The sequence below is a fragment of the Anarhichas minor genome, unplaced genomic scaffold (assembly GCF_050575085.1).
Source record: "Anarhichas minor isolate MPS153535 unplaced genomic scaffold, ASM5057508v1 ptg000011l, whole genome shotgun sequence".
In the NCBI taxonomy this organism is placed as follows: Eukaryota; Metazoa; Chordata; class Actinopteri; order Perciformes; family Anarhichadidae; genus Anarhichas; species Anarhichas minor.
Genome location: NW_027466457.1, coordinates 14,437,381 through 14,462,452, shown reverse-complemented (window position 1 = coordinate 14,462,452; position 25,072 = coordinate 14,437,381). Strand labels below are relative to the sequence as shown.

General features: G+C 39.6%; 2 protein-coding genes across 2 annotated transcripts; both read left to right on the top strand.

Annotated features, from left to right (window-relative positions):
• The first annotated feature begins 1,027 nt into the window (after positions 1 to 1,027).
• LOC142948115 (uncharacterized) lies at positions 1,028 to 8,202 on the top strand. The gene is made up of 9 exons (XM_076089998.1): positions 1,028 to 1,873; positions 2,164 to 2,352; positions 2,535 to 2,668; positions 4,004 to 4,187; positions 4,257 to 4,840; positions 5,329 to 5,452; positions 5,902 to 5,976; positions 6,447 to 6,599; positions 6,947 to 8,202. Exons 2-9 carry the CDS (start codon positions 2,185 to 2,187, stop codon positions 7,148 to 7,150), a joined length of 1,626 nt encoding a protein of 541 aa, XP_075946113.1. The 5' UTR covers positions 1,028 to 1,873; positions 2,164 to 2,184; the 3' UTR covers positions 7,151 to 8,202.
• Positions 8,203 to 14,960: 6,758 nt separating this feature from the next.
• rerglb (RERG/RAS-like b) lies at positions 14,961 to 22,292 on the top strand. The gene is made up of 5 exons (XM_076090032.1): positions 14,961 to 15,012; positions 17,511 to 17,567; positions 18,398 to 18,480; positions 20,169 to 20,308; positions 22,007 to 22,292. Exons 1-5 carry the CDS (start codon positions 14,961 to 14,963, stop codon positions 22,290 to 22,292), a joined length of 618 nt encoding a protein of 205 aa, XP_075946147.1.
• Positions 22,293 to 25,072: the final 2,780 nt, after the last annotated feature.

Sequence of the window (25,072 nt, the reverse complement as noted above, 5' to 3'; positions counted from 1 at the left end):
ATTATATTAACAAAGTAAAATCTGAATTTAAAGCAATGCTTACACGTGCATCAATAATTATAATCCAATAAAATATAGCATATTCTTCTTAAATGCGCCATTCTGTGGACTAATTTTCCTTTTGGTACTTAATGTATATTTTAGTGCTCATACTTTTGTAATATATTTACAGTTCTTTTATTTAAAAACAATAAACGTATTTTTAAAAATATCTTTTGATATGTTTTTCACATTTGTTGAATTGCATTAGTTTGAGATTAGATTGAAACCTTTTATTCATAGGGTTAGGGTTATTTCATGGAAAGCTACGCCCCCTAAATAATACAGAAGTGGGAAGGAGCTGTTATTTCCAAATATTGGAAGAAGAAGTATTTAGAGCATTTATAGCATATGCTAATTTGCAATGCCGGTCCCTATGTGGGTCTTTAAGAGACAGAGAAATCAACGACAAAATACAAAACCTTAAATATATATTAAAAAAACACTGCACCACATGATTACACAGAGTCTGTCACTCATATTGGATCCATGTGAAAAACAGTCAGCTCATCCTCATCTCACATTTGCCACTTGGATTTCACAAAACAAAGACTTGTTTTGTGAAACATTTTATTTGTTTTCTTGTAGTCAAAATAAATGTAGACTGATAGAATAATCAGAGGACATTATAGAAAGCTAAAATGTATACATTAAACAAATATAAGTGTGCGTATACAGTAAATACATGCATTTCTTAACAGTATGTCATGTATTGTGTACTGTATAGGCTTTTCTGTAGTAATGACAAGGCTAATTTTATTAATTTTAACATATTTTATTCTTCTCAAAGAAGAGAAAGAGGAGATATTGAACAACAAAATAAATCAGAAAAGAGCTCATTCTATTATATTTAATTTACATTTCTCAACTGATTGTAAACCTTTATTTTCAGTGCTGCTGAGTGTTTAAGTGTTAAACAAAATGCTCTGTCACAAATTTAAGTTTCTTGTACTTTATTTGAGTCTTTTCTTTTCATGCCACTCTTCTACTCGAAGGAAACATTGTACTTTTTACTTTACTACAACTAATGAAAACAGAGCCACTAAACAAAATATTTCAGAACGTACTCCATCTCAATCAACTACAACAGTAAAATACTCCTTTTAGAATAATGCATGAGTAATCGCAATTTTACGATATAATATATTATAGTATAAAAGTCACAGGGGACATTTTACTCATGGAGTACTTTGCGTTTTAATACTTTAAGTACACTTTCTTGGTTAACACGTTCAATGCAGGACTTTTACTTATAACAGCAGTATTTTACAGTGTGTAATTAGTACTTTTACTAATCTGAATATTTCCTCCACCATTGAACATTCAACATGCACATTGAGGTCAATGGAGTAGAGTAAAGGTCTAGGAGCAAATAGATGAAAGTTGAAACATGAACGAGCTGATTTTTTTAATCAGATGCATCAGACAGAGTTAAAGTTGATTTACATACAGTCTGTTATTCAAAGCTTGAGTCAACTTCACAGCCTGTGACTTGTCATTGGTCAGAATCCACTGGGAGTGAACTCTGTTTGTACCGACCGGATTCAACTTCCTCCAACCTGTGAGGGATCTTTTTCCTTCTCTTGTATTCTCTAATGGACGTACTTCATGTCATGTTTGATGCTCCATCGCTGTAGTTTTTCCTACATGCTTTATGCCTGGAATCCCCTGGTGGCCCCTGGTTGAACTATCCACCAATCACATCACCCGTGTCCCCCCTTGGTACCGGACAGCGGGACCATCCCTCTCATCCTCAGCTCACACCTGGAGGCACACTCACCTGTCTCTCTGAAGCAGACATCTTGTTTTTTTCATTGCTTGTATTCACACTCAGGTAAGGCTTAATTATGATGACTTTAACCTTAAAGATGTAATTGTTTTTGTTGATAACTGTTTCGTACACAATGCTTATTTTTTGTGTTATCGTCACTCATTTGACTTGTTGATTTTATTTTTTTCTTGCACAAAAGACCAGTTAAATTAATCTTAAAATGGTACGTCGTCTGCTGTTTCTTTGGTGGGTTTCATGTTTGTTTAGATTATTTTGCCGTCAAACACTGGGCTCACAGGACATTTCAAACCAGCAGCTTCTTTGCGTGTTTTCAACCGTTTCTTCACCCCAAGAGGCCCCCGGTCTTCCTGGAGATGGCTCACCGGCCTCACAGATGCCATGGCAACTTCCCCCAAAGGCGGGCCACCTTATTGCCACGGGCAGCCAAGTGTAGAGCGGGGCTGGCCCTGGAGGCCGAGTCACCTGAGACTGGTCCAAGTCCCACAACCACAGCAGAGGAGCCGAGCCTCCCGGCAGAACACGTAATGGCCCACAGACACAGACGGTGTTAAAGCTAAAGAGTTTAATGATCGAGCAGAGCCGTTATCACAACAGCTGGACAGTGTTGAGGAAGAGGGAGGACATTATCAAAGGGTTATTGATATTTAATTCAACTTTCATTTTGATGAGAAGACACTAAATCTCTATATATATTTTTTATTAGCTTTGCAGTTGTGGATTCTGTGAGATGGAAAAGGAGTCAAACCAGTCCTGCAACAGAAAAACCAGAGCCGCCTCTCCTTCATCTGGACAACGACAACCTGGAAAAGCTGTGGCCGCTTTATTGAAGAGAATAAGGTAAAATAAAGGACAGCAGGGGGAACACGCTCTCTAACAAACACAATAAGAAAATGTATTTAGAGGAATAGTTTGACATTTTGAGAAATACGCTGATTAGCTAAGCGGTAGATAAGAAGATGGTTACCACTTTAGCTTAAAGATTGGAAACAGGGGGACGCAGTTAACTGGACTCTGTCTTCAGGAACCTTCAAAGATTAATAATTAATATGTTGATTGCACACATATTTCTGAGTTCACATGATTTCTCAGCGCATGATTTTGGGCTGCATACGGACGGCTTGCGCAGAACTTCAAAGCCACGATGATGCAGAAAGTATAATTTGGACTTCCGTGTAATTTATAGTTTCTGCGTGACGTAAATGCTCGGCAGCGTAAATAGTTTTTGGACTGTATCTGCACATTTAAAAAAGACAATATATGGTTTTAGATTTCCACAAAGTAACTATCTCGGGGAACCACAGTTTATCCATCTGCTCAGTACCTCTGGACAGTTCAGTCACTGTGTCGCTCTGATGTTTGCCAAGATACAGCTACAGAACATAACTCCCCATAATACCACAACTTCTTGTTATCTCCGTCAGGAGGATCATGCGATCGGTTCAAATTTGTGCGTGTGTCTGTGAGTGAAAGAGAGTGAGTGAGCGCCTCTGTGTCTGTCCACATGCTAATCTCACATTCTGCTGCAGCAAACTGCATAGTATTTTGGGTGGCTAGTTGTGGCTGCATGCTCAAGGACTTCTCGTGGTTGTAGTGACTCACACTTTCTTAGAACACCGTTTCATGATGCAATTGACTTCCTGCTGAGTCACCACTCAGCAGGATGAGTCCACCCCCCTCGAGTCCGGCATTTTGGTGGTTGCCATCTTTGTTTTTTTGCAACCAGTGATGTAAGTGACCATATGTGGACTGTGGAGGACTGACGTAGAGACGTCGTATACAGTTCTGGTAGCGGTAGCAACCTGTCAATCACAAGGTAGCCACGACCTAAAGCATACTCTGCTTTATGGTCTATTTGACTCTAAATGAACATCATGCTGTATTGAAGAAGACTTGAAACTAGAGATTGATACCATAAACTCATGTTTACTGAGGTAATGAATCAAGATAGAATTGGGTCGTTTTCTCAAAAGGTTGCTGCTTGGTGAATATGTGTATATCACAAAATGAGGACGTATTCCTTAATTGATATTATATTGTCCATGTTGGACAATACGTAGGATCAAATGAAAGAAATGTCCTGCTGGTGTCTTTCGAGACATAGCTCACTCCACACGGTGACACACTATCGTTCTACTTGTAGTAAGTCAACCAAGCCTTCATCTATTTCCACAGGATTCACCCAGAGGCCCAAAGGATTCTGGGTAACTCCTGCATCCCTGTAGTGAGCTTGGCGCGTCTGAACTTCCAGTCCATCTGCTTGTCATCTCTGCAGCCTGTGGTTTCTCTGGTCCGACTGCCGAGCCAAACACAAGCCGAGCTCCACGATGACGCTTCTTGTTTGGATCGACCTCAACAGGTACAGAGATGATGGTCGACACACTTAAGATGAGCTCTCTTGTATGATCACCTTTCTCTCTGTCTGCAGAATGGAGTCAGTCATCATGAGGCAAACACTTCAGAGGTAACAGAAGTGTCGCCTCAGACTGATCGCAGCCAACCAGAAACCACCCCGGCCTCCTGGACTGAACCGTACTGTCCTGACCGCTCCCCCTCCGGAGAACCAGAGCGGGACTCGGGCTTCGACTGCGACTCTAATCCAGATCAGACCTACATCCTGTTCGACTCTGGGTCTGACGAGTGGGACCCGGATGGGAGAAGTGAATCGGAAACATTTTATTTGGATCCAGATCCAGAGCAGACCATGGTGATCGAACTGGATCCGGAACTGGAAGCGGATCAGGATGGATCCCTGGAGCTGGAAGATGAAGTCGAAACTAAATGTGAGGTAGTTCAAATGGACGAGAGTGAGGATGAAAGACCTGATCTCTGCCGCTCGCAGGAGGAGGACTCATCCATGCAGAGACCCGGACCTGGATCGGGAGCCGAGGAGACGGAGAGTGAAGATTTTTGTGCCGCGTGTCGGAACGGAGGAGATCTGCTCTGCTGCGACCTCTGCCCTAAAGTTTACCACTTGGCCTGTCACATACCTCCTCTCAGCAGCTTCCCCCTGTACGTACTATAGCACACTATGTATACCTCTATCACAAACAATGCTCTCACTGTGTGATTTAAGCTCTTTTTTTAAACTTGTGACATTTTATAGCGAAGCAATGTTTACTGATCAGTTCAACCAAAGATAGATTGTTTTTAGAGGCTTGAAGAAGAAACAATTCAGTATTTCCCAATAAAAAGCAAACAAATACAATTAGAAAGCTGAATTCAAATTAAGTAATGCTTCCTCCAAATGCAGCACATGTGTCATAAGAAATTACATGTTTTGGCTACACAGACAATACTTGACTTTATGATACATTTAATTTGTCGTTTTATGGGATTTGTTAATGATAAAAAAAAAGTAAAATAATGCCATATTTAAAAAATACAGAGCATATCCCAGATGCATCGGTCCATGCAAAGAATGGGTGATGAACGTGAAGAAAATAGATTGTTTTAAATGTCTAAATCATGAAGTAACAGAGGTCCTGTGTGTCCTACAGAGGTGACTGGGTGTGTACGCTATGCAGAACTGACCAGGAGCCCGTGGAGACCTACGACTGTGAGAACAAGCACTCGTGTGGGGGAGTCAAAGCCCCGTACACACTGTCCAACCAGGACCAGAGGGTGAGCTGCAGGGTCCAATCACTTTGACCCTCATCACATATAAAGCATCTCTAAAACTATTCATTTCTTTACTTTGTTTCAAACACTGAAATAAAAGGACAATGCCATTCGAATCAACGTATAGGTGCATGGTCACAGCGGCGGCCATTCTTATGCGTACTGATGCCTTTTTCGACAGTTGTAGCGGGCTAACTTCCCCGATTACAACTTAATTAATGCTTCATCCTCTTCCATCTCTACACTTTACGACTCCACTTACATGTGTTGTCATCATAGCAACTAACAACAATCACCCTTTTCTTTTGTACTAGTCAATTTTTTTTCTTACTAACAATAGTTGTTTCTTATAAGATACCTTTTCAGACTCTGATAAGGTATCCTCCCCGATGAACAGATGTTTGTTAGTGACTGTGTGTGTGTGTGTGTATGTGTGTGTGTTTCCTGTGCAGAGGTGTGAGAAGCTGACTCTACTGTTGTACTGTCACACGCTCAGCGCACCGTTCCATGAACCCGTCAGCGTCCTGGTCAGTCCAACAGATTTACATTAAAAACATGTCAATCTGATTGAAAAATCACATCAAATAAATTACCCTGACACCACTGAATAATCAGAGTACAAATATACTATTTATGCCAATAAATCCCTCTAAATCCTGCACAATGTTCCTTCAAGAACACATCCTACACATGATTATATGACACCACTATTGGTTCAATATCAAAAATATATCTAAAAAACAGAATGATGTAATTCAGTAACACATCACATGTCACCACCTTTAACCTGTATTTACCAATGATAAAGAGGAGATCTACACCGCTGGCCTCATTTAAAACACCAAGTGATGGCAGCATGTAATGGTTAAGTAGAGAAAACACTGGCTTAATGTACTTTCCATGTAAAATGTTCCACTTACCTTTCATAACAAACCTTGATGTTGAAAATGAAAACAATCTCCACTACAATGATGTAATCTCTGTGAATGTGCTCCAGGCCCGAAACTACTACCAGATCATCAAGAGGCCCATCGACCTGTCGGTGATCCGCAGGAAACTGGACAAGAGCAACACTCTCCACTACTTCACTGCCGAACAGTTTGTCGATGACGTCCTGCTGATGTTCAAGAACTGCTCTACGTTCAATTACGTGGGTGGACTTCCCGCCTTAATCTAATTTCTAGCGTAATTGAATTATTTCTACAATAAGTTCCACATGTAGCCGAAAACTGGGCCACTTTTTCCATTTCTATATGAAGCGACGGAGGTTGTGTCCATCTGCCAGTTTATGCTGAACCTCAGGTGATATCTAACAAGAGCCATGCTAACAGCTTTGTGAGGCTGTTGACAAGACACAGTGCCACTTTGAGCTAAATGCTAATGTTCAGCAGAAACACGTTCATCATCTTAGATTAATGTGAAAGCAAGTTTGGTGGAAATATAATAGGAGTAGAATTAATATAGCTTTGTGATTCTTAATCTCCGTTTGCTGTGCAGCCGGACTCAGAGGTGGCCCAGGCCGGTCGAAGCCTCGAGCTGTTTTTCGTGAGCCAACTGATGGAGATTTTTCCTGACCGGACGTTCCCGACGACCAGCCAGGACCGAACGGACAACGCTCGCCTCCGATGGCTCTGCAGGAAGAGGAGGGAGAACTACAGGAAGAGGAGATACGTGTTTAGCGGGAAGAAATACTACCTGTAACTAGTTTAAACAACAACAACAATCACATAGAAGATGACTTGTGACATTTCTGCTGTCTACCTGCCGGTCTACCGGATAAATACTAGATTTGTATTTCCATACACATGGATATATACACATAGACCACATGTCAGTCAAGTTCATGTGTCTAGCAGCAGTCCAACATTTACCCCTTTATTTATGGGTGTTATGCCCCAGCCTTGGGCAGCCCTTTGGGGCAAACAACACTCCACCACTGACCCAAATCAACCACCAATTACACCCTTTAAGACAATCAAATAATAACATGAAAACAAACAAACACACAAGACAATACCAACTTGTATGCTGAGAGGCAGCACGACCAGCAGTCCCCACACCAGAGGCCTCTCTCTTCTGCTGCTGGCTCAGCAGCTTTTAAGCACTTCCTTCCCTGGCCAGGTGCACCCCGTTGAGCAATGCAGCACACCTGGTCAGAGCTGCTAGAGAGGGAAAAGGGACAACAGCACAGGGGACATTTAAAGCCGTTACAAGGGGCCCCAACCCTCCACCTGCTGTACTGAATATATGAAAGAACATGTCTTTCGTTCTGTCTAACAGCAGCCGCATGGTCACGTTTTACATGCTGATGAGTTGAGCTGTGAGATGAAGATGAAGAACTTCCTGGCTGGAAAATGACCACCAACTAATACGGACAAACATTGCTTTTGAAAACATGTTAATAATTTATAGACTGTATCTCACTGCAGCCTAAAGATACTGAATGAAATTCGAAAATATATTTCCCCCCACCAGGGGGCGTGTTTGTATCTAAGACTTTATCTTTTGAATTTACAGTGAAAGGTTTAAAATTACAGTGAGACTTTTAAAGCACAAAGTGTGTTTCCTTTTTTTTCCCATTTGAATGACCCTAATATATTTTGCTACTTCCCTTTCCACTCTCCCCGCTGGTTTCTGCACACAGTCAGCAGATCTGAAGATCTGAAGGGTTTGTTTCATGTCGATTGTGTCGCTCAATCTTCCGCAGGAGGACAAATTGACCACAGAGCAAGACAATAAACTACATCAAATATGAAGCCAAAGTTTCATTTAGTCCTTCGTCTTTTTGTCCTGCATTTCATTGTTCCTGAGTTTTGTGTCTTTATATCATTGTGTGAATTTAGATGGGTGGGCATGTCTGCTCGATATATATTCTCCATCAAAGCAGGTCTCTTTACACTGGCGTCACCCCGGGAGCCGCTGATGATGAACTCCATCATCCTGTCGGGGCAGCAATGTCTCAATGACCCCAATGACATCATGCGGAGCGACGTCATTAAAACACTGTGAAGGCTTCAGTAAAAAACTGAAGACAGAAACATGCACTCAGTTTGTTGATGTTATCCTGAATCTGCTGTAGTTTGTTTAGTTCGTTTTACCCTGAATATAAAAGCCTAATTGTTAGCTTCAACATTTACTTTAGTACTGTACTTCTGTACAATTTTGGCTAGACTATATTCGTCAATATTCCCCCTTGTTTAACGCATAGTGTTCTTTCAAAATAAACTTCCGTCTTCACAGGAAGTTAGGGTTAAGGCAACAAAATCCAATATGTTCAGGCTTTGGAAAACCGTCCACTGAAGCCTCAGGAGGGTTTACGTTGGAGTCAGTTGAAGGCCCGATGAGTCGCATACAGACGCTAGAGGAGGGCCTCCATGCGTTGATCTCCGATGCCGAGGGTCACTGAACCAAAACGTCCGTATTTGACAAGTGAGAACGAGTTGGAAACTCCATTAATTTTATTCGACAGTAATAGTTATATACATAGTTTTGTGATGCAACAAGATAAAGTGACGAGTTGCTCTAACAAGAAAGCACTTTTTGATAAGTCACGCTGTATAAAGAGTTTATATTTAGCATTTATTCATGTCTTTATTAATGTTTATCAAATTATTTAATGATTCTCTATAGATCATTTTTAAGCCATCTATAGAATAATGTTTGGGTTGCCAGGTTGTGGCATCAAATCCTCCATCACCAAACTTTCCTTGTCTTTTTTAGCGAGCTCTTTAATTCACCAGGATTAATCCTCCAATAGACAGTTTGGATTCTGGACCAAAATCTATTTAAACAGGACATGAATACTCTTTTTGTTGTGGTGACATCAGTAGAAATCCTCACATCATATAACTTGCGTTAGATTCATTGTTTAAAGGACGACGTGTTGCTTTTCTCGTTCCCGTTTTCTTTGCGATCACCTCAAAATAAATGTACTCGCAAACATGTGCTGTCTGAGTTAATCCTGATGTGGATTCATCTCCTTTGTTTCTCCTGGACTCGGTGAAGTCCTCGGTGGTCTGCTCGTCATCTGATTGTGTTTTACAAACCATTATATTCTTTAGTGTTTCAGGACATTTTATTCTTCCAATAATCAGCTCAGCATAATTTGTCAAACAAGAACGAACACTTGAGCCAGAGAGCTCATACTTCCAGTTTTAGATTTTGTCAAAATGCTCTTCTGTGTAATTTAATCTATCAAGAAAGCTGCACCGTGAGTGCTTTTACTCCCTGAACCCAATAAAAGATTCTCAAATGGACAAAATCTCTTGCAACCACTGATAAAACCCACTCTGTCTCCATCCTTCTAACACTTTGATCTGCATCTACATCCACTGGGATCTAAAAATTGTCAGAAACTGAATGAAGACGTACAGAGAAAGATGAGAGGAGGCTTTCAGGCGGCCAGCAGCCCTGTGGCTAACGTAAAGATAAAATGGGGGGAAATTGGCCGTGAGATGTGTTCAAAGGGAGCTTTATTCCCCTCTTGTGTCTTTTAAACCCAATATTATTCCATCCAGTAAACCTCAGTCACATGTCTGCTCTCTCTCCTCTCTCTCTCTCTCTCTGTGTTGTAATGTGCAGATGTTTCATTTAAGAACATCAAAAGAAGATCTCATGCCAGCTCTCACTGTCTGAAGTTGGGTGAATCACACTAAAAGAGATAAGACCCACATGTAATGTTTAGACCAAACTCAAGAGCCTGCATTAGCCACGATTAGGCTCCTGATATTTTTCATTCATCTTCACTTTGGAACAGTTGTTTGAGACGTATACTTCCTCCCAAAAGCTGCCCGCCAAGATTTGTTCGTACTCTTCGCGTTATTTAAGGTCACTCCGACTCGTTTCCTCTTACAGTGTTGATAAATTATTGGATTAATGCACTATTTTCTTGAATTATCAGTCACTTTCACGTCATAATTTCAACATCTCAGCTGTGGAAACATGTCGAAAACTTCTCTTCTGATGCCCAAATTTGGAAAGCAATCTTCCCGACTTAGAAGAAGAAGAATAAGGGGAATGAAAGATGTCGTACAATATTTTCTGCCTCTGCACTTCATCAATCCAGCCTGTCACACGGAGGACGCTGGTTCAGTACAGTAACGTGTTCAAGATGTTTGTGTGAATTTGTGAAGGGAAGCGAATGACTGCACCAGACCCAACGGGCACGGGACAGTGAGGGAAGATCATGAGCTTTGGATTTAAAAGGTGCAATTTCAAACATGAAAGTCACATTAACTCTGATTTCTTGGAACAATTACAGAGCGAGACCTCTGTCGGAAATGATCGATAGCTGCCATCTGCCAGTGCTGTTGTTTCTGTGAAAGTGGCTGACGATTAAGGCCACGTTTTCCATAAATCCTGTCATTTCCTGTTACAAAACCAAAGGTTTGGCTGTCTTGAAAAAGATAAACAGGGCTAATTGGGATTCCCCCCCCCCCCCCCCCCCCCCCTCCTATGTTTTCACTCGTTACATCATTCTTCCATCAGCTGCTGGAAAAATGCAAAACCGAAAACTTTGCTTGTCAGCGTATTTACACTGAGCATTTTATTATTTTGTTTTGATAACATCCCTAAGTCGATCACTGAACTAAGTTACACTAGCTAATGGTTAAATTAAGCTAAGCTATAATCGTTAAGGTAAGCTAAAATGAACTAAACATTCATCCAATTTACATTGTCAATATATATTAGATCTTTTCTTTTACACACTAATCATTTCTGTATTATTATTTTTGTCTCACTAAATCTCTCAAAGGCAAGTTAAACTACTCCAAAATAAGCCAAAACTAAATTACACAAGACGCACATATAAATACAACGGATGATGATTACATTTTTTCTCCAAGATCTCCGTAATTAAATACCAGGCATCGTTAGCCATTGACATTCAGCAGCAGAAACCATACATTTTTAAAATGGCGTCTCCCTTTTGGCTCACAGCCACGAGGAAATCTCTTGTTCAACACAACCTTTCACATGTCGTACATACATAGACAATCTCGTTTTCACAGAATAAACAGAAACCTTCCAGATGGATTCCTGGTGCACAGACGTTATGTAATGATGTTGTGCCCTTTGATGTTCATTTGTTGAGGTTTCTTGTGCGTGTGTGTGTGTGTGTGTGTGAGTGTGTGTGTGTGTGTGTGAGTGCAGCTGCTGGGAATAACGTGTTTCTTGGTGTGTGTAGTTTTGTGGGCACATGACGTCGTCCCATGTGAAAGCCTCTCTACGGCCACGTGTTGATCGGCTCAGGAGAAATGGTCTTTTCCTCTCTGCCTGATTAAAAGCTGCCATGGATGGCTGGGCCAACACAGGAATTCAGTTCTCCCTGATTACAACAGGAGAGGTTCTAACGATGAGAAGCACGAGAGGAAAAGCGATTTTATTTGAATTCTTGTGTCGTTGGAGCATTTCCATTTTTTTTCTGCAGCCAATTGAGGTCATGAAGCTCAAGTGCTTCAGTGTTCAAGGCTGATTAAAATATACTTTAGTGGTTTGAGATTAGGCTTAATTAGGGAAAACACATTTTCCCAAGATGCAATATCAATCGAGGTATCCTAAAAACAATGGTTTGCATGATATCTGACAAAGAAGTTACTCCTCATTTGTCGTGCGTTTTTCTGCGAAAATCCAGCAACACGTGTCAGCTCGTTACATGCATACCGTCTTTTCAAAATAAACTTCCGTCTTCACAGGAAACTACTTAGTTAGGTTCAGGAAGAGATCCTGAAATACTTGGTTAGGTTTATGCAACAAAACTACTTGATTAGGTTCAGGAAGAGATCCTGAAATACTCGGTGCAGTCGACATGTGTGGGTTTTTGCGGACTTTTAAATTCCTGTTTTATGGTTTCATGGATTACATTGATAATATGGGAAATCTGTAGGTACAAATGCTGCATGACAACTGCCTGTATTAATCTCTCTTTATTCCAATGTTTCCATTCTATCTGATGAGCGAGTCAAAGAATTTAAGACACGTGTTTCTGTGATTTCAGTCCTCATCTGAACTCCCAAAACGTGGTACAAATTATTTTACCTCGAATTGCAAGCTGACTTGCCGGGTATATGACTCCGAAACAGCCGAATGGAAAGAACATAATTTGGTAAACATTTCACAAGCCCATCCAGTCGGAATTCCAGCACTATGAGCGGCTTTGGACGCACATAATGTGGTCAGGCTGTTTTACATTTCAGCTTTTGTTTAATAGTATTTAAAGAACCAACTCCATGATCCTAAGTCAACACGCAGAGAGCGGCTCGAACTCCAAAAAAGGAGGTCTTGAAACATTTCTTCATTCTGACATTGACTGACAGCTTTCTGGATGCAAAGACTAACATGAGGATTAATGTGCTGCATTTTTAAAATGATAAAAGCCTTGTTTACATTTGTGATGTTTGAGGGAATAGGGCCAATCCTAAATGTTGGGGTATTCTTTCCAACCATTATAATCATAAAGAAACTGTAAACAGACTAAAACAACATCAAATTGAGGCTTTAAACAGCGTTGTAATTATTTTTGTGAATTCCTGTTAACACCAAGACAAGTGCAGCCAATTCAAGAAATCCCTCTCTGAAGGCGACATTGCACGCAAAACCGATCAAATGACGGCGGTTTGGAAATAGGCCGAAAATGCCCAACATGCAGGAGGACAAAAATGTGGTTTAAGTCTAAAGAATATTTGTTTTGTTGGCGGACGTTAGCGCCTGTGAAATCTAAGCTACTGGAGGATGATTTATTGGCTGCATGCGTCACATTTTCTGTGGCAGCTGAAGCTCAAGGAAATGGATTGCTCGTCTGAATCGATTCAGTTTGATGTCAGGACTATGACTGATGCTCCAATCAGTGATTTTATTGCTGGCCTTCTCATGGTTTCGCTTCTACACGGAAATCAAAGCCACAACTTTCACTATATTGCTTCAGTCTGGTGAGCTGTGACTGCACGGTTGATAAAGTAAGTAGCCAAAGTCATCAAAAGTTGTCCCAGATCATATCACTGCACTTCCCCTCATGAGAACACAAGAATCCCATTTCAATAAAGTGACTCTCTTTGAAGCCAGAATATTATAAACACTGGATTGGAGTGTGACATTGCGAGGTCTTATCACATAGACGTCAACAATAACAACAATAACTTCAACACCTGAGGAAATAAAAATTCTGGTTTCTTGATCTTAACTGAATACGAAGTCACATTATATGGAAGCCCAATTCTGCCAGAAAAAAACCCATAAAGTTATGAATGATAAAAAATAGTCCTAATTATGGGAAATTAAGTTATAATAAGTAAGTGCAAAGTGCAAGAAGCGTGTGGTTTTGTTTAGGCTACAAGTTTAGATTGAATGTTTGATTAAACACGTGTCTTGCGCTTCAACTCATTGTTCACCTCAATATTTAACAAAGACCACAATCTTTCACAAAAAAAGTGCTTTGAGTGCCTAAACAACCACAAAAAGACATTAATCATACTTCAGTTACAAATATTGCATTGCAGGAGCCAATATAGTCAACTTGCCATATATGTTCATTAAAAACATTTATTATGTTGATAAAATGTAATTCAATTAAATTAAACAATTTTAATCTGACCTAGTAAATTTCATACTTTTGATAAGTGAATTACAATTTTGACCTATTATGACACAACTTTGACTCACTTTGTAAAATGTGCAGAGCTTTGGTAGCATCAGTGCGACAGAAGGCGTCATGTTTTAGTTGCAAGGAGTGGAGATTGTATTTGAAGTGGCCATATTGTAGGAAAATAAAATGAAATGTTGTCAGGAATCATTTTGGAGATACGTTCTGTAGGAACATGATGCAATTTGTTCGTTAAAAACATTTCCTTGTTACGTTGATCAAAAAGCGTTCAGGCGGTATTTTCTCTCTAAACTGTAATTTCTAAGAGAAATTACATTAAAGTGATTTATATTCTTGTAAATCATTCCTAACACTTCATCTATTTATTTTCCTGGTGCAAATGGTCTTCCATAACATTACAGTATGAAGAATAACACAAATGTCCATAGATGGCAGCCAGACTACAGTTACAGTGTTGGAGCGGCACAATCGGTTTAGTCAGCCGTGACCCTTGAGTAACCTCTCGGTAAGAGGGGGAAGAGGCAGAAAAGAGAGATATATGGGCACGAGAGAGGAAAGAAAGAAGAAAAACAGATGGATTGAGAGGGGAAAAAGAGGGGAGAGAGCGCTTTGTTGGAGACAGGAGAGAGAGAGAGAGAGAGAGAGAGAGAGAGAGAGAGAGAGAGAGTAAAAGAGCGCTTGGCACACAGACAGACCGAGAGAGAAGAGGAGGGCGCTTATTTCCCCTCCTCTTCTCTCCCTCCAGCTTTAAAAAAAAAAAAGGAAAGTGAAACAGCCCTTTGAAGAGACAGAGAGGGGGCAGTCCTGTACTCCCATCCAGCCTGGACTGTAAGGAGCATTTAGTGTGCCGACGCTAACCCAGATACCAGACTCAACACAGAGAGCCAGCTGAGCAGCTGACAGAGAACAGGCATGAACGACATCAAGCTGGCCCTGCTGGGAAGCCAGGGGGCTGGGAAATCAGGTGAGTGGCTGGAGGTGATTTATATTTCAAACAGATGCAGAAAAAAAAAGTTGTATCGTCTCTGTACGGTGTCTGAGGCCATTTAAAAGTTATATTTGTTGCTTTCTTTTTGTCAAATAATGATGGTTTTTGGTGCAAAAATAATGAAGTGTTGTAATGTACTGTAACTAAGTACATCTATTCACGTAGGCTGCTACTTAAATACAATTTTGAGGTACTTGTGCTTTTGAGTGTTTTCCATTTTTATGCTACTTTATATTTTTACTGAACGTTTTACTTCACTTCATTTATTTGACATTAGTTACTAGTTAGCCAACTATGCATATTCAGATTATTCGTTTAAAATATTAATCAACCAATAAATTATGATTCAAGCTACCCGGCATTACATAAAGTAGATGATGCCACAGGCCATTCTGCATAATGTATACTTTTACTTTTGATACTTCAAGTGTATTTTGATGCTTATACTTCTGTACTTTTACTCAAGTAAGAGTTTGAATACAGGACCTTTCGGGTATCGTGCCCTCCAGCTTTTCCGGTTCTATCCTACAAAGGTCCCAAGGGATCAATATCTTCATCCATAATAATACATCACATTACATCAATTTATTTGTTGATTATTTTCTATTATTGATCTGAATCTGCAAAGTAACTCAAACTATCAAATTAATTTACTAGAGTAAAGTACCTCAATATTGTACCTTAGTACAGTACTTAAGTAAATGTACTAAGTTACATCCCAACAATTTGTGGATTAATGTTTGGCCATAAAATGAGGCAACGCTGTTTGGAGCCAACGCTAACTCGCTAACTGACTTATTGTCTGGTATATCTAACTGCAAACTGTAGCTATTCATTCTTACATTTAAAACAGTAGTTTGACAAAAAGTGAAACAAGGTCCAAGTTGTACCAGTTTTTTCCAGAACGTATTTGTGGTCTAAATAATTTAGATTAGAAATCTTTAATAATTCCCAGTGGAGAAACTTTTTTGCCATCAAATCAACTCAGACAACAAAAATTAGACATAGAAGCCGAAGCACGCGGCTGTCGTGCACTTACAGGAAATCGTTTGCGGTACCAAATCATTACAGACTGCCAAACTAACCCAATAAACAATACTGATTCAACTAAATAGTTGAATACATTTGTATAGTGCGGTGTTCAGTGGACAAACAGTAACCGCGACTGAAACATTCCCTTCAGCTACGTAGCCAAGATGGCGGCCATTAAGTGTCAAGCGTTCTACTCTTTTTGATCGTTTTGAGTACACCATCTGCATTTTGGCATAGCTTTTAATTTCACTGGCCTTTTTTCCGTGTTACATAACAAAAAAAACACACACAACACCAACAGGTTATTTGTTCCATTCATTGAGATTTAACTAAAATAATTAAGATTATTTATGCCTTAAGAGAATCCATGACCTTTGGTAAAATAAAACACATCTGTCAAAGAGCTGATTTCAAGGTTGGAAAAGGCGAAAACACAATGTACATTGAGGGTTTATCAGTCAGAGTCAGTGCAGTCTACCTTTAGGGAGCTCAAGTTCCCCGCCACTGACTTTGTTAAGTGTTGTAATTAACTACATCAAGCCTTTTACAGTTACAGTGCAATTTACTCTTAATATATGTAAAAGATCTGTATTTTGGGCTGAATAATCACATCTGCTTATTTTCCAAGACTTTGAACAATTCTTGTGACCATACCTTGAATCTACAAAGGTCAAACGACAGTGACAAATGCTGGTGAGGCGGTAGGAGGGGAGTCATAGGATCCTTGTTGTTGCAGTATTCAGTCTCTGTGGTGCTGGTAAAGGCAGACTGGCTCTACGATGTGTTCAAGCTTCATAAAACAATGGGACGTCTCCATTCTCACTGCCTGGCGGTGAAGCAGAGCTGTTACTGTGGAGATGCTGCAGCCTCTGGAGGGCTGTATGTGAATGTTTGTGTCCACTTAATAGGTTTTGCTGCTCTTTGCTGTTCTGCTTGTTGCTTTCAAAACACATTTATCATTGTTTTGTTGTCAAAATAATTGTCCTTTGTGTTGAATTGTGCATGCATGAGTAACGTTTTAGGCCATATCCATATTTGTGTGTCCTCGTAGTCATAGCAGAACCCCTGTATAAGCTCCTCAGAAGCCCATGACCACAGTCAGCAACTTGAAACTTCAGCCCATAACTGAAACTGATTGTCTGTGGGACCAAAAGCTAGTCAGTTTTAAATGTGGCTCGCAGTCTGGAGGCGAAGCAGAGGGGGTAAATATAACCATTCAGCCTTCCAAATATGCACACATGGCCTTGCAGCAGAGCCATACATCCTCTTTCATGTGAGGCTACAGTTTCACCGCTCCAATCCCAGAGACTGTTGGCCCCGTGCTGCGCCTGCGGGAGTGAATGAGGGTCATTTAACCCCCACTGCGGCCACCTGTGAGCGATGAGAGTGTAATGAGGCCGTGATTCATTTAGTTGTGTTTTCATTTCTTCTGTTTCCTCCAGCTGTCCTTGTGCGGTTCCTGACCAGGCGCTTCATCGGTGAATACGCCTCTAACGCCAGTAAGTGTTTCCAGATTCGATGAGGGGTTTTGGTTTCGGTCCTGGAGAACAGAGTTTATCTCCAGACACTCGATGCCTACATTTCACCTGAGCATTCATGAGATAAACAAACCAGGATACCTTTTGTACGCAGCATAATTCAAAAATGATTACAGCTGTAAAAAGATAGAAATATTAAATCCCAAACACCAATTTATTCTAGTGCACATCTATGTCTTTTTCATGGTTTCTCACATTTTGATCTAATTAAACCCGCATTTACCTCTTTTCTGCCACTTGGGGCAGTAGAGGAGGCTGTAAATAAAAACATTGACATATTACCACCTTATAAAGTTTGTGTTGGAGAAATGTATCATTCCGTTCTTCAGTTGTCTTGTATCACTAAACCTGCATATAATCTTAACCCTCTTCCCACGAAAGGGTTGGGAACGTGGCCTTGTTGGGTGCAGCAGAGGACTACATCTGCGAGAGGGGGGGGGGGGGGGGGAGGGGCGGAGACGAGATAACGTGCATATACCCTCTGTTTTGTCTGTTCATTGTTGTTAGACCTCTGGACCATCTGTGGGGAAAGAGCTCTATCCATTCAGCTGAATTTTTATTGAAGTGTCTGTTTATTAAATATGATTTTAATACTTTAAGAAGTTTCCATCACGATTATTTCTCACAGGGAGGTTGAAAAGATTTTTTTCCACCACAGTTTGCATTAGCATTTATCTATTTTAATTCTAATATTTTATCATTTGTTTCACTCTCCACTCACTCCTGTCAATATTTTAATCGATGAATATTACTGTTATTTATTTTTTGACTGCTTCTAATCCTCGTTACAGATTCCCTGTACCACAAAAGGCTGTCAATCGATGGCAGGCAGCTAAATCTGGAAGTTTTTGACCCCTGCTCTCAGGTACAACACGTCACTGACACAATTCATATCATTGACAGGATCCAGACCTTTGGATATTTTGCATAATAATAGAATAATAGAAAAGCAGAGCTGCAGTTGGACCTTGAAGTTTTCTGTTGTGAGTTCTTCCCTTCTTTTCACTCCAGCAATTAGTTTGACTTAAGATTATCATCACTTACAGTTTTGGCAACATAACTTTTAGTAAAAATGTTAATAAATGTTAATAAATCTTCAGAAGACCTGCTGTCTCCAAATTGTCAGGGTGTCAAGAGAAGCTCTCCTATTTTCAGCATTATTTTCAAATGTTTCTTCAGTGTTTAAAAAAAGTTTTTAAAGCCCAAGTATTGTCAAAAAATAAATTCTCAATCCTTCAGTCGAGGTGAAGGTTAGTTTTGGAGCTACAAGCGTTTCCCATAAAAAGTGTCCGTTTTCAGTCTGCACTACATCTCTGTGACCTTGAATGAGTCATGGTTATATACTGTCCTTTGGGCCGGCACATGTGCGATTCGTACAGTACTTAAAGTTAAATCCCAAAAGGTTTATGAGAGTATCCCCGAAGCCATGTGCGCCAGTGGCTGTCTCTTTGAAGAAAAGAGCCATATAACCCGGTTACTTCTCTTTCAGCCAGACCAAAGAGCTGAGAGGCCTTTTACTGCAGAGTTAGTATTTTATTGGAATACCCGTCGACTCGGCAGAACAAGTGCCATTGTCTTTGTCGGTTAAACTCACTGTAAGGCCGCCCTTTCATAAAGAAACAGTGACTCCATGTCCTGCCCTTCTGACCTGGACTGCAGAGAGAAACTATGGAGTCAATAAAGAGAAAGGGATAAGTGAGCTTTTACAGTGCTCCGACATGTCCTCCTCGGCCCCTTGTCCTTCCTACACTGTTTATTTCTCCTCAAGATCATGAACTTGTACAGAGTCCTATTCTCAGGGGGACAAGAACATCAGTAAAATAGCTCTGGAAGAAGTGGGCCAACAATAGGGGCAATATATAGTTAAATACTTTTTTTGATTTGGGGCCATACAGACAAGTACAAGGCGTCAGGGGCCTCACAATAGCCAATTTGTAGTTTTCACCCAGATACACAGCAAAACAATCTGTGTTTTTAGAAAGTTTAGCCGCTGTAATGTAACGTACAAGTACAAGTGAAACTTAAACCGAATACGTGAATGTGTGGGTGTTCATTTCCGAGGGGATTTAAAACTTAAAAGTCAGAAAATGGATCGAAATTAAATCTAAATTAATTTCAAATACTAAATACTATGTTAAAGGGTATTTTTCTTTTGATCATTCTAACTAAAGCCACACAATAAATCTAAATTAAATTTAAGAATAAAATATGAAAACTTTTGAACTTTTATATCATGTGTGTGATCATATTTTACACGTCTTGTTTTTCTAAGATTCAAATAAATCCATATGATATTTTGGCATTAGGACAAATTAAGGTTTATTTAATTAAATCAGTGGCCAAAACTACTGAACTACCAATGAGCCAATGCTGTCTATAGCTCATGTTTGTCAGTTGCTAACTACTAAAAGACACAACATGAAGACCATTTACTTCAACTAATTCTGTCTGGTTGAATCTGTCCCAGTGAAAAAGAACAAGCCATACAGGAAGTCATACATACTAATTTCATATGGTCAGTGTCAAAATAAAAGCGTGTGTTGTCTCTGGCAGAGCTCAGAGGCCCGGTGTATACTGGAGGAGCCGGTGGATTGGGCAGATGGCTTTGTGGTGGTGTACAACATCAGCGACCGCACTTCCTTCATCAACGCCAAGAACATCCTGCGGCAGATTCGGGAGGCGCGCATGGACAACTGCAAAGGGTGAGAAGCACAATGAGGGTTGATTTATTATGAGGTGAACAGAGGCTGATGGGGAAACTCTGGTTGAGACTTGGTGGATGAAAGCAGCTGGTGGCCTGTAGTTTCTATTATTATACTATTTCCAGAGAGTGTGAGGCGCTCCATCACTGCAAAGCTGCATGAACTACAAAAAAATTGTTTTTCTACCTACCCTTCTATCTATCTATCTATCTATCTATCTATCTCTCTCTCTATCTAAACCCTGGGAGAAAACAGAAGCAAACAGTACCGGTGCTCTGCTGTCTATGAAGCCGAACTGGGATCCTCATGTAGTCTTGAATTTGAGGAATGCTGGGAGTTAATGAGCGGTCCTGACAAACTGATGAATGATTCATGATGACGAGGGATTCATTATTTAACCCAGAGGCATTTAGTAGATGTGGTCTGCTGGAAAAATGGGCCAAACACATCCATCAGGCTGCCTGTCATGTGCCAGAGCTTCCTCGTAACTGAGTGAAGATATTTATTCAGTCAGTATGTGACGAGTGTGTCGATCAGTTATTCTCCATGGAGATGAAGACTGAACTCACTTGTGCTTGTGTGAGTAAATCAAATATAGATGGAAACAGAACCAGATTTTAGGGTGTTTTTAAGAATAATTTTTGGAGGTTTATAACAGTGGCGGAAGAAACACTCTTTTATCAAAGTAAAGAAATTGCAATACTACAGTGTAGAAATACTCTGTTAAAAGTAACAGTACTGCAAAAAAAGTCACTAAAGTAAAAGCACAAACGTATGAGTATCAATAATTTAAGTAAAAGTTGTCATTTTGCAGAATGGCCCATTTCAGATTATTAATATTTGATTATAATTATTGATGCATTAATGTGTTCATCACTTTATATATATATATATATATATATATATATATATATATATATATATATATATATATATATATATATATATATATATATATATATATATATATATATGTATATGGGGGATCCATAATATGTTATTTATATGATATTATAATATAATAATATATTTGTTGAATATATTTTGTATTAGTAATCTGGATCTACAAAGTAAGATAAATACACTGCAGTAAAAAGTACAATATCTACTTCTGAATTGTAGTGGAGAAGAAGTTTAAAGTAGCAGAAAATGGAAATACTCAAGTACCTCTACTTTAAGTGTATTGGAGTAAATATACCTTCTACCAGCAGATTTACAGGTCAAGATTTAAAAAGTTAAAAGTAAGTACAAATACATGCATAGTATAAATAAGAGAACTAAACTAAAACCATAATTCTATATACATTATGAGTATCTGAGGCATTGAAATAAACAAATGCACATTGCATACCTTTTATCCTTCAGATAAGTATATCTAGTTAAGTCTGTATGACCATTTTTTAGTATTTGCTTCTCATAACACTTGGTTGAAGCTATACAATTAAGATCTCGTGTTTTTTAAGGGTGCATTGTTCCATTGAACGGATATATTCCAGATGTTTTGTGCATCATTATATAAAATTGACCCAGAATGAGATTTAGTGTCTTTTAAATCTTTGGATCTTGACTACAAAAATAAAATAAAAGTTCTGTGAGTTTGAACTCTGCTTCTCCAGACGACTCGTTGCAATAAAAAGTTTGACGAGGTTTAAAAGTAAAAAGTGATTTGCTTTCATCGCTCTTCTTCTCTGTTTTTAGGGAGGTGGAGGTTCCCGTGTGTCTGCTGGGAAACAAGCAGGACCTGTGTCACGCCCGGCAGGTGCGTGAAGACGAGGGCCGCTGCGTGGCCCAGGAGAGCCGCTGTCACTTCCAGGAGGTCTCGGCCGCCGAGAGCTACCAGGACATCGCCGGCCTCTTCACACAACTCATCCGGAAGGTGATGGAGCACCTGAAGTACAGGGCCGACCGGCGGCGCTACAGCGGCTCCAAGTCGATGGCCAAGCTCATCAACAATGTGTTCGGCAAGAGGAGGAAGTCAGTGTGAGGAAGTAAGAAAGAGAAGAAAGGGAACTGGTCATTCTGGGAACTGCTTCAGTACAAACATTAACCTCACGTTCACACTGTGAGCAACATGCAAGAGTCCAAATTATACTTTTCTACAATCTTTGACAAGTTTTGTGCTTTTAGTTGCTTTAGTTTTTCCTAAGATATGTTTCCCTGCTTTGAGTTAAGACAGCTATTTGGAAAAGGACTTATTATGTTGCTGTGATTAAAGCAAAGCAGGATGTTGTTGACCTGGAGGTCAGAGGTCACAAAAGTACAGGAACGTAAAAGGAAAAAGTTTGAAATCAGACTTTTCTCTTAAATTCAAATGTAAAACAAACAAACAAACACTCTTGTCACAACTTGTACACATAAACATCAAGAGTGGCTCCAAGTAGATTTTGCGTTTAAAAGGATCACATGTTGAAAAGGTTGGAAATCTTGACTCCAGAAGGTTATTGTTTAAAATAGTTCAATATCAGCACCAGAGCAATACCAATTTCAGTATCAACACCACTTTTTTATATCTTACTTTTGGGAGTATTAACATGAACAATTTTTCTATGAAATACTCTTTTTTAATGTAACCCTCCCCCCACCAACATGTTTAACATATAAGGACTACCTACAAGGACCCCAAGAATAAACTACTGTGTAGCAACATGTGAATTTATTTCTCCCCAAATCAGGATTATTTGTGTAATTAATGCCATCTGAAGAATTATTTTAAAAATTATTTTAGGAAAGTCAGTCTACATAATAATGTTCTTTAAAATGCACCAATTATAACAGAAACGGACAACAACTATATGAAGAACAAAGAACAAATTGATTTATGAAAAATTTGAATGATAGAATGAAGCACCTGTGAAAAAGTTGACCTTTGTGGTTTGTGAGGACCCCACTTAGGATTAATGTTAAAAGCCTTGCAAACCTGAAAAAAGCAATAAAAAGACACCATAACATAAATGCAAGTCTGTAAAAATGCAAACGCATCACCTTTCCTTTTGAACCTGGACTTTGGAAGAGCCAGAACAAGGAGCTTTAAAAGTGATCAGTAAAATCTTAAAAACAATGATAAAACGAACAGGGGGCCAATAGAGTCATCTGTTAAAACCAGCTATTGCAACTACTTGGAGGCGATAGAGTGACTTTCGGTTGATCCCAGAAATATAAATGTGAGCCTAAATCTATTAAAGAATGATGCCCCAAACATGTGAATACAGTTCTCACAGACCACATCATCAATCAGAATGTAACTTATCATGCAGTGACAACTTTTACTCCTTATGAAAGCATGCTTTGATTCAGACTCAGTTTGTTACAACAGATATTCAGAAAATACTCTCAGAGCATCGTTCCCGGCTCGTTTACCGCTTTTCACATGAAACACTCTGACTCGTATCAGACGTGGGAAGCTTTGATTGTCTGTAATCAGCTTCTCCTCAGTCTCTCACTCATCAGACATAACTGTTTATCATTAAAGGTAATCACAACACAGAGGAATGAAGAGTTCTGATGAGTTGTTGATTTGCTGGTGACGTTGAGAAGTTTTCCCGCCCCCATCACGGTGCCCTCGTCGTGAACTCACCGGTTACTAACCGTCGTCGCTGTCGGCTGTTACTTTAAGCATCTCCGTCTTTAGTTTTAAAACTGCCCTTCTGCTTCGTACAGGCGGCAACCTCTGGTTCTGAAAAGTGAAGCCAATGCGGAAGTGAACTTGCAATCTTTCTAATGGCCAGTAGGGGGCGACTCCTCTGGTTGTATAGAAGTCTATGAGAAAATGACTCTACTTCTCTCTTGATTTATTACCTCAGTAAACATTGTAAACATGAGCTTATGGTCTCAATCTCTAGTTTCAAGTCTTCTTCAATACAGCATGATGTTCATTAATAAATTATGGTCCATTTAGAATAAAGTAGATGATAAAGCAGGGTATGTTTTAGGAAGGGGCTGCCTTATGATTGACAGGTCTCACCCAGGCTGGTCTCATCCATTTATTTTGCAAAGACTGTATGCATATAACAATTGACACGTGTTGCTGGAATTTATTTTGCAAAGACTGTATGCATATAACAATTGACACGTGTTGCTGGACATCTATAGGAATATGTACAAAAATTAGTACATTTTTTACATCATACGAACCGTTGCATGAGGATACGGCGTCTCTACTTCACTCCTCTAAAGTCCGATTATGGTCATTTCCGTTCACTGGTTGCAAAAAAACAAGATGGCGATGGCCAAAATGCCAAACTTAAAGCTTCAAAACGGCAGTTCACAAACCAATCGGTGGCGTCATGATGACTACGTCCACTTCTTATTTACAGTCTATGTGTTTAAAATGTGGAGATGTCTTCAGTTCAGAGTTGTTGCGCAGCCGGTTTATAATGTTTCAGGAGGGAAAATGTCAGTTTTGATGCATTTATAATTCTTTTCATAGTAATGCTTCTTCCTGGAAGCCATAGTGTTTGTTTATTGTTGACTATACTGTTCATTGTAATACGTTATACTCAGTCTCTTACATTTCCAATTGATATATCATTTAAATACATTCACCTGTACAATAATGTTGCTATTAACCATTTAGTATGATATATTGTGTAAATAGTAATTGGTCAATTTAATAATTATTGATCTGAAAAATGTCTTGAACTTTTAAACTTCATGAAAAACACTAACGCACACCGATTAAGGGCATGAACTCATTCAGTGCTGTTGCGCTTCTTAAATCCAGTTATGTCACCATGATCCTGTAAAGAAAGAATGCACTACCCATCC